The sequence below is a fragment of the Podarcis cretensis genome (genome assembly GCF_951804945.1).
Source record: "Podarcis cretensis genome assembly, chromosome: 12".
Taxonomy (NCBI): Eukaryota; Metazoa; Chordata; class Lepidosauria; order Squamata; family Lacertidae; genus Podarcis; species Podarcis cretensis.
In genome coordinates, this window is record NC_137181.1 from 34,382,016 (window position 1) to 34,392,737 (window position 10,722).

Below are 10,722 nucleotides of genomic sequence, written 5' to 3' on the forward strand. Positions count from 1 at the left end.
CTCAAAAAATTTTTTTTCTGGCTCCCTCCTTTGAAAACAAATGGCCCTGGGATCCCAACTTTCGGGAAGTAAGCGTGTCAGATCGCCCACCTGGGGTCCAAACGACCCCTTTCCCTTGTCAGTTGCCGCATCAGATCTCCTCTCCCGTCCAAAAGAAGCGGCAGAGGAGTCCTTCGTTGCAAGTCAGCCGTGATAACTGAAGAGTGCCAGTTATATGGCCTCGACGTGCGCCTGTTCCTTAGCTTCTCTAGAGAAGACCGACTCAGGAGCTACCTTCAGCCTGAAGGAACTGTCTCCCTGCGTCTTCTCTCCCGCCTTCCAGCCTGCCTCGGGAGCGCGCAGCTATGGGCTTCTGAGTGCTCTCCATCCTTGGATGGACGGCGCCCCCGCCTCGCCCTAGCTGGTCCCGCGGCCCTCCAGCAGCTCGGTCATGAAGGAGATGTAGACGATAGCCAAGCGCAGCGTCTCGATCCTGGAGAGGCGCTTCTCGTAGGCGAAGGTGGGCACCTTCCTGCGCAGCTGGTCGAAGGCTTCGTTGAGGTTGAACATCCTCTTCCTCTCCCGCACGTTGGCCGCCTGGCGCTGCGTGTGCGTGATGAGGCGCTTGCGCTTGGGTCTGCCTAGGAAAGCGGCCCTCCTCAGCCCTCCATCTGGCCCCCGTTCGCTTTCCTCCTCCTCCCCCTCGTCTTCTTCTCCCACCTCGGGGTCTTCCTCACCCATGCGGAGCAGTCCTCCGGAGACAGTAGAAGACCTTTGGCCAAAGGGAGCGCCGGAGGGGAATGCGTAGAGATCCAAAGGGGCCGCCGCCAGTCGGGGAAGCCCTTCGGTGCTGAGATCGGCCAACAGGTCCAGCATGGATGGGGTCCCCAGCCTTCCTTCGTGGTGGTGGTGAGGGGGCCATTCGCTGGAGGTGGAGGATGTGCTGGGACTAGTGGTGGCGGAGGTCATAGTGACTTGAGCCGTCCTCTGACGCTTATAGCCCCGACGGGAAGGCGCTGCTGGTGGTGATGATGCTCGTGGTGGGCATTAATATTTATAACCCCGGAGGATCACCGGATTAAGGGCTTGGAGGAGTCTGGCCAAAGGGGCGAGGCTGATGCGAAGCGACAGGCGAGGCTGTCGGAGACACAGGAGCCTTGCCAGAGACGACTTGCCGACGGGGACGAAGCAGCCCTTGCCCCAGAGATGAGGCCGCCAGTTCCTTCTTGGCAACAGCCCCTCTCAGCCACCTGGGGAGAGACCCTTTTCATCCCCATCTGCAGCCGCGACCAAAGGATTTTCACTCTGGAAAGAGCTGGGGAGGGGTGGCGGAGGGAGGGAAGGAGAGACACTGGGCCTGTGGTGTGTGTGTAGACCCAGGAAGGGGGGGGGGGAGAGAAGAAGCCTTTTCAATGGATGTCACAGACAAGCTCAGGGATGCTTTTAATGATGCCCTGAAGAGCGAACCTGCCTGCCAAGGGTCACGGGGGAATGTTTGCCCCGTATCCCAGCGCAATGGCAGATGAATGGGAAGGCCTCCATTAGCCTAAGTAAGCATAGTTGGGGAGGTGGTGGTGAGGGGAGAGAGGGAGGGAGAAGACCCTCCATTGCATTCCCAGTGGTAACTCTGGGACTCGTTCCTCAAACATCCCACCCCTCTCCTGGCATAAGTGTGCAAACAGTTCACTGCTCAGCAGGGCTTATAAAGGCGGGGGGGGGGGGAGACTCCCGAGATAGTCTCCAGGGGTCTCCGAACACTTTTTAGGTTCCTCTTAGCAGCAGTCTCGGCTGAGAAATTGAGACATAATAATGAATCATAACAGGCACTGCCCTCCGCTTGTTGGAGGCTACAGGGGACTATTCTTCAGGGACATCCATATTTCTTGTGAGGAAGCATTTTATTTGTTTTTATTGTATTTACACCCCATCTTTCCCCCCAAGGAGCTCACAGTGGTGGACATGGTTCTGCCCCGCCCCATTTAATCCTGCGCAACAACCTTGTCAGGAAGGTTAGATTGAGAAGCAGTGAATGGCTGAAGGACACCCAGGGAGGACCTGAACTGTCTAACCATTACAGCATATTGACTCAGCTGAAGGAAATGCTCTAAAAAGACACTGGAGGGTTTCGGGGTTTTGACGATTTTTTTTTGTATTTTCTTCTTCCTCATTTAGTTTTGCAAATATCTAGCAGTAAGTACCTTTCGCGACTCTCCCTCCACACCTTAAATCTTTATAGCACTTATAATAGTCATGGCTTTTCCCAAATAAGCTTCGGAACAGTAATTTTCCAAGGGGGCTGAGAGTTGTTAGGTGACTCCTCACAGAGCTACATTCCCAGCGTCTTTAACAAACTACAGTTCCCAGTATTCTTTGGGGGGGGGGATGGAACCACCATGGTTAAAGTACTACTAAGAGAGCTTTATATGTATGGGGCAGATGTGACCTCTGCGACCAACCCCTCCCGAAACTTGAAATAGCACCCCTGATGAGCTATGAGCTTTTCATTTCCTATTACAGAACAAAACTTGGGCTTTATTGCTTTTAGCAGCGGCCGCGGGGTGCTGTGGTTATTAGCAAGCAAATACTAGTTTGTTGCCCTCCTACAGCCCAGTACGTTCCCATGAAACGGGGCATTAGATCTTAAATGCGACACCAGCGAAAGCTTACTTCTCTATCAGGTGCGCGTTCACCCTTCCAGTACCACCTGGCTGCCGATGTCTAAACTGGCCTCCTGATTTTTTCTCCTCAATCCCTTCTTCAGCTGGAATGTTATTGTCTAACTCACCCAAAGGCTATTATTTGTTCCTCCTACTACAGGTACTTTAATTTAAACGAATGTTTTGGCTCTCCTTGAGCCTAGGACGAATGAAGATGACGACAACAACGACAATAAAAATAACAATAACAGCCCTTCGCTTTTAGAAGATCTTTCAACTATCCTCAAACAAAGAGCATCGCTTTTGTTTGACTCCAGGTCAGTAAATATTCCCCACCGAGCACAAAAATCGACCCTGTTTGTTGCAGCAGCAGCTGCGATTAAACCTGCCTTTGCAGCGGGGAAACGAGGGGAGAAAGATTAGTCCTCCTTGACTCCTTTTCAAGGCGAGGCAAACAGATCTGTCCTTCTTCGCTTCCCTTAACTTCTTGAAAATGAAGAGACTGGTCCATCTCGGATGCAGGCAATCCCTGGAGAATGATATTACAGCTTAGCTCGGAGAGAACATCCTTCTGACGGAGACTGTGGATACAAAGGTCCTGCTAAGTACATTGGACAGCTCCCGGAACTCAGCGTCTTCCAAGGCGGATGCAACAGGTAAACAACATTTGCCTACCGCACAGTCGGGCTATCTTGCTCTCTTTCCCCACTTCTTCAAACGATTCCTTAATCATATAGACACAGACACGGTTAGTTTGTCTTTGGGCAACATCTTGTTAAGCTAGGTATAAACATGAATAATTTCATCAGAGAATTCCATCAGTTTACTACAGGATTTTGTTTGTTTGAGGTGGCATTCGAGCTTGATTCTGCTTGTGAGAGTGTTAAGCGTTTCATCAAAAATAAATACATCTTAATGCCATTTATTTTGTATGATTAATTTCTAGTGATCAGTATTCTGACATTTTTGAGTACCATATACTGGGGCGGGATTAGACAGGTATGCAATAGAGTAAAACCAAGGTTTGTTAACAATTGTTGAATAACAACACAGTGGTACCTCGGGTTACAGACGCTTCAGGTTACAGACACTTTAGGTTACAGATTCCGCTAACCCAGAAATAGTACCTTGGGTTAAGAACTTTGCTTCAGGATGAGTACAGAAATCGTGTGGTGGCGGCGCGGCGGCAGTGGGAGGCCCCATTAGCTAAAGTGGTACCTCAGGTTAAGAACAGTTTCAGGTTAAGAACGGACCTCCAGAATGAATTAAGTTCTTAACCCAAGGTACCACTGTACAGAATTATAAATGTCTGGACTGCTTTATTTTAGGAAAAAGTGGAGCAATTGGTGATATTTTGTTAAAACTATCTCACATGTATTTGTTTGGAACTCTTTAAATAAAAAAATATTTTTTTTTACTCCTAAAAACATAGAAGTGTAAACGGTCCTAATGGAATTTATGACCATACACAATTATTTCTCAATGTGTTTACTTTGCAACACTATAACAACAGGTTGTGATAAAGGAGTGGTTATAGAGCGTGTTAAGAGCTTCACTTTCACTGGAAATTCACTTTGATCAGAAGCAATGACAAGTGATAAGGTTGTATTTACTAGTTACATTTAAAAGAGAAAAAGAAAGAAAACTGCATGGGAACTCAAGCGGCTATTGTTCAAATCTTATATCAAGAGGAACAGTGCAATGCTATGCACATACAGTATACTCAGAAGTTAGTTCCATTGAGTTCAATGGGGCATAATCCTAAAAAAAAGTCTGCATAGGACCATAGCACCAGTTACAAAGTTATTAAGGGCTAAAACATAGCTGTTAGTCACAACTGGTATTCAGCAATTGACTGTTACACCATAATTTGTCCTCTATAGTAAGAAATAGAGACCAGAGAAGGTGCCATTCACTATGGGTTAGTCACATTGTTCCTTAGGAACACAGAAAGTTGTTTGACTCTTGAGAGTCCCATGGACTGCAAGAAGATCAAACCTCTCCATTCTTAAGGAAATCAGCCCTGAGTGCTCACTGGAAGGACAGATTGTGAAGCTGAGGCTCCAATACTTTGGCCACCTCATGAGAAGAGAAGACTCCCTGGAAAAGACCCTGATGTTGGGAAAGATGGAGGGCACAAGGAGAAGGGGACGACGGAGGATGAGATGGTTGGACAGTGTTCTCGAAGCTACCAGCATGAGTTTGACCAAACTGCAGGAGGCAGTTGAAGACAGAAGTGCCTGGCGTGCTCTGGTCCAGGGGGTCACAAAGAGTCGGACACGACTAAATGACTAAACAACAACAACAACAACATCTGTGTTGTTTGTATTGACCAGCAGTGACTCTACCCCTAAAAGGCGATCACTTTATCCCAAACATTGGCTTTGTATTTGGGCCAAATAATGAGGTGAATCAAGGTGATTCAAGGGTCTTCACCCCCTCTTGGGTAAAAGTACAATGTCAATACATACCAGTAAGAAGTAACTATTCTGAATGACAAAACAGTGGGGCAGTGCATCAACAAGTAGGTTAATTAATTTCAGCTAAATGAATACTGGGGCCATATTGGGCAGGGGCTAAAAAGTGAAGCTTAGTGGTTTCCTGGTTATCAAACAGGCTTCCAAGACAGGTTCACCTGGCTCTATCTTGAAGGCAAGGTGAATATCTTCTTGTTTATTCAGTCCTGTTGAATAACTTAAGTAGTCTGGGCACCCAGCCTTCCTGGGTGTCCATGGTTCAATTAAAGCCTAGCAGAAGACTTCATGAGTAGTGATTGCTATTCAGAGCTTGGAAATTTAGTGTCAACCATTGCCACTTGCATTTGCAAGAAGTTAATCCAGTTCTGACAACGAGTCAATATGTGAACAGCAGCAATTTCTGTCTCCCTTTCTGTTTTGATCTGAATTCCACAACATCCCTAATCGTGATGTGAAGCAACTTCTTCCATGGGACTTCTTCAAACCAGAAAGCTCAGGCAGCCAGTGCTGGAAGAAAATGTCTGCTAGAAAGAAAATCACATAGACCACACGCATCCCCCTTGGTCACTTTGCACTGGTAAGTTAAGCTCAGAAGCCGCCACTCACTCACCAAAATTTCAAAGCAACTTTAATTTGGCAAAATAATAAAATAAAATAAATGGAAGCTTCTTTCAGAGAGGAAGAAAACTTCTGAGAAACTGGAGGCCAAGATTTTGGCACAGCACTCCTCTTCCCCGGTGTCCAGCAGATAAAGTCTTTCTGGTTGCATTAATCTTGAAGAGCAGACAGATGGGGAAATCTGTTGCAGAGGATACCATAGATCATCCTTTTCGACATGAATAAGGTGCAGCATCGATCCATTCTGGTCTATCATGTTGCCACAATCATAACTGCATTAGCCCTTTGTAAACACTGGGGCTGTAGGCTGCGTCTCTAGCCGCCGGTGCTTTCAAACTTGAGTGAGCAGGTGCAGGCCTGTCCACGGCTGAGACTCTCAGCGGACTCAACCTTGGAGTCTTGAGCAAAGGGCTTCATTTCACTGCTTCAGAGGCTGCAGATGCGACCTTGTCATTGCCATTTGTCACACATTTTTGGCTGCTCTTTTATCTTACTGTAGCCTCATCTCCCAGCCGGTTGCACTAGATGGAGAGCCCAGGAACAAAGCTCAGTGTCAATCTGCAATAAGCAGAGGTGAAGTCCCACAGGGAAAATCATACATGCATTTAAATACTCCGACAAGCTAACTCTTCTCAGCTGCGCAAGAGTTATGCTGTTTGGGAAAGCTGACAGTGTACTATTGCCAAAATTTCTGCTACATCCGTCTTGGCCTTATCTTTAGGTGGCTGTGCTAATTGTCATAAATCCAGAGAGAGAGAGAGAGAGATAGAGAGAGAGAGAGAGAGATAGAGAGAGAGAGAGAAGGAAAATGAAACACACAGACACATTCAGTGCGTAAGTACTGAGCTGCTGTGTATTAGCAGCAATTAGATCTTAGGAACATTTAGCTGAGAAATGCTTCCCTCCCCTCTATTCAACACTATGAATTTCACTTTTTTGTGAAATTAATAACCTGGAAGCAAGGAAGCAAATAAAAATGTTAAGTACGTATAGATGCACATTCTGGGCAAAATGCATTTAATTTTCATGTCTAATGTAACATAAATTAAAACTAAATTTAACCACCAAAGCTAAACCACAAACAAAACTGACATTGTGTGTGTGTGTATATATATAATTCTCACAGATTTTTAGGTAGCAGCAGAGGGTTTTGAAACTCATTTTCTGCATTCAGAGACATAGTCACTTAACGAAATCAAGATTCTGCTGTGTTTTCAAATATGCTAAAGTTCTAAACCTACTCCAAAGGTTCCTGTACTATATTTTCAAAGCTACTCTGTGAAGCACCCTGATATTCTGTGAACTGGCATGAGACCTTCGAATATAGGGTGGTATATAAATAATAATAATAATAATAATAATAATAATAATAATAATAATCCTCAGGTTCCAGTCCAAAGATGCTAAGGTTACAGTTGAATACATATTAACTTAGGAGTAAACCTACCAGGGTATCCACCAGCAAGGTTCGGTCTGGGAAGATACGCAAGTTGTGAACATAAGCTTCAAGCAGAAGTGTGACTCCATGAAACATCAAACATCACTTTCCTGAGCAGTGCCCAAAAAATGTGCCTGTGGCCACCACCCCGGCAGCTTCCCCATGCTATGCTGCTCTCAGTGGGGGCATCACCCCCTGGAATTCTGCTGCCCAAGGCCCTGATTGCTGACAGATTATATCCTGCACATAAAGGTAAAGGGACCCCTGACCAGACCATTGGGTCCAGTCGTGGCTGACTCTGGGGTTGCGGCGCTCATCTCGCTTTATTGGCTGAGGGAGCCGGCGTACAGCTTCTGGGTCATGTGGCCAGCATGACTAAGTCACTTCTGGCGAACCAGAGCAACGCACGGAAACGCTATTTACCTTCCCGCTGGAGCGGTACCTATTTATCTACTTGCACTTTGACGTGCTTTCAAACCGCTAGGTTGGCAGGAGAAAATACACTATACTATACTATAAAATACACTATACTAAAAAATACACTATACTATAGAGACCCCTTATGTTGCATTTAGAACCAGAATTGCATTTGCGTAGAAACTGTTTCTCAGGCAGCTAGTCCTGGCCTTTATAACCCTATACCTTCTTCCAGAAGGCAGAAGCTGAAAGAGATCATTTCCGGGGTGCACACTATCCTGCGCTATCTCTGCCGCTTTCTTATGGCACCTGGCAGCATAGATTTGATCTAAGGTGGGAAGAGTGCACCCAATTATTCTCTCTGCAGTCTTTACAACCCTGTATAGCATTGTTTTTCCTCTGGCCGTGCAGCTCCCAAACCACACACACAGACCATAAGTTAATACGCTATCCACAGTGCAATGGGATCTCTGTAGGCCACATCAGTTGTTATGTCTGCATAATTCCTGATTGCACCTGTCCACTTTCTCCCTATGTATGCTGATCTCCCTCAGAAGTTTCGGATGACTTGCTTGGAACCAGGTATAATGGATTTCAGTCCAAACACAATTCAGTACTCGGGATCATAGCCTAAGGCAGAGAAACCTTCGTATTTATTATTATTTTTTATAGTGCTATCGTACCTTTATCTCAAAGGGTTTGCAATAACCTTTTGAGAAGATTTATGCATCTGTGATTCTTCTGAATGCATAATTCTATTCTTGTTTTACATTATGTAACAAAAAGAAATCAAACACGAGACTCTATTTCATTCCCTTTAGCATGCCAGTATGATGCAAAGCAACCAAAAGTTAGATAAGAATCATCCATATGTGTGTTTGTGTATGTAAAAAGGGAGAGTGCAAAGATGTGGTTGTCATCCTTCTGTTGGGTCTTTACTCCAGTCTTGGTACAAAACAGGACACTCATTGTATAAAGGGGTCATTGTCGCAAAATGAATGATAATGACATAATGGTGAGTTGGTATAAGAGAATAATATATATATATATATATATATATATATATATATATATATACACACACACACACACACACACACACACACACACACACACACCCGAGGACTGCTTTCTCTTCATCTCGCTATCATTTGCAATCTATCAATACAAAAATTCCGTATCTAGCCATACATCCAGATGGTTGACGTTATATGTGATTGGATGAAAGCTCCGATATAAAATGCCTATGGTTTACTGGATTACCCTTTGGCCACATGTTTTAAATTATATATATATATATATATATATATATATATATATATATATATATATATATGAACCATTGCAATCTTGCAACAAAAGAACAAGACTTTATTGTATAACAGGATTGCAGATGTGGAAAGGTGCTCCTAATAAAGTAAAAATATTTTTTACTCATTGTGCATCTGGAATGCCAAAAGATCTCTGAAGTCACCAGAAACTAATGCTAGACAATCTTAGGTTTGTGATTAATTTAATATTCAGAAAAAAATATAAATTTCTTTCAAAACTCTGTGCCATTCATCATCATATTGTCGTCCCATTGTAGGTAATCCCAAAATGATTTACAAATCTGGATCCCTCCCCCCCTAATTTCTGAAACAATGTTAAGACATCAAAGAGTTTCAGATGCAAACATCAAAGGGGCAGTGCAAATCAGAGATTGCTGGCTGAGACAGTTTAGTTCATTTAATATCCTCTAGTTCTCTCAGGATTAAGTTACAGCATATAAAATTCTTGGAATCTAGTTAAGGAAGGAGTACTGTATGTTTATTATTTATTGCAATAAGGTTCTATTGTGGGGCAGAAGACTTTTTGGCTGAGAGGAAGTCATCCCTGACCTCCTCCCCACCCACTGCTGCAAAAACTCAGGTCCCAAACTGAATATCTATGGACATCTAAGATACAGTGGTACTGTCATGTAGGGAAATCCAGATATGGTACAACACAGGAAATATTCACATATGAGCAGGAGATAAAATTCAGTGGATAACACTTCAGTCAACCTTTTTGGACCAAAACACTGGGATGCTCATTTCGCTTCTGTGGCACCTGAGTGGCTTCACCTATTTGTGAATGAGCCTAATGGATGATTATTTAGGGTTGCTGGAGAACTCAGGTGGTCCAGAGAGCCTGGACCTTCCAACTTGCATGCTTAGGCACTAGATATCTAAAATGGGCCCCAAAAGCATGCTCCTGAAGACATCATGGGGCAAGCGCTTTCCTCTGGTGTAGATTGGAGCCTCCCTACCCCTTGATTAATTTTGTGTGGCATATTTAGAAAGGCTAGTGCATTCCACAAGAGCTTCAACAAATTCAGAGGGTTCAAAGGTCCAGGGGTAGGAGATCCAGAATTATTTCAGGCAGATCAGATTAATTATTGCTGGGTTTAAAGTGGTTTACAAAGCCTGGGTCTCCTAAATCTGGCCTAAAGATCCAATTGAACAGGAGTTTGCTGGCAACTCAATAAGAATGGTTGGGGAGAAGGAAATGTATCTGACTATTTTCTTACACAGTTTCCTATATAGTTTTTGAATTCTGGTTAAGACCGAGGTTTAGCTATACTGAAATAGTTCTGTGGAAGTTCTCATTTAAGCCTATTAACAGCATTTATGACTAACCCTAAGTATTGAGCTGTTACCATTATGCCTTATCCCTCATTGGTCACTTGTTAAATAAAGTACAGTGGTACCTCTGGTTGTGAACAGGATCCATTCCGGAAGCCCATTCGCAACATGAGCAGAACTCAACCCGTGTCTGCGCATCTGTGCATGCGCAGGTCGCAATTCGCTGCTTCTGCGCATGTGCCTGATGTCATTTTGCGCATCTGCACATGCGCGAGCAGCGAAACCCGGAAGTAACCCTTTCCAATACTTCCGGGTCACTGCGGGACGCAACCTGAATACGCTCAACCTGAAGCAAACGTAACATGAGGTATGACTGTACAGTTTCATTCCCAAAGTTCCTCAGCTTAATTTTTTACCCAGAACTGGAAATAAGTTCCCTAAGGAACTCCAACACTAAGAGTCTTTGATTCATGGTGTACACTACTACTCATACAGCCTTCTTCTTGTATTGCCTTTCATCTGAAGATCAC

At 44.5% G+C, this 10,722-nt stretch overlaps 1 protein-coding gene across 1 annotated transcript; it reads right to left on the reverse strand.

Moving 5' to 3' along the window:
- Positions 1-247: 247 nt before the first annotated feature.
- On the reverse strand, positions 248-992 carry FERD3L (Fer3 like bHLH transcription factor). The gene has a single exon (XM_079947706.1). The coding sequence runs from the start codon at positions 946-948 to the stop codon at positions 397-399; it is 552 nt and encodes a 183-aa protein (XP_079803832.1). The 5' UTR covers positions 949-992; the 3' UTR covers positions 248-396.
- Between the last annotated feature and the right edge of the window lie 9,730 nt (positions 993-10,722).

Bases quoted from the DNA above. Each gene is read 5' to 3' on its own strand.
- FERD3L (XM_079947706.1), bottom strand. From the start codon at position 948: ATGACCTCCGCCACCACTAGTCCCAGCACATCCTCCACCTCCAGCGAA.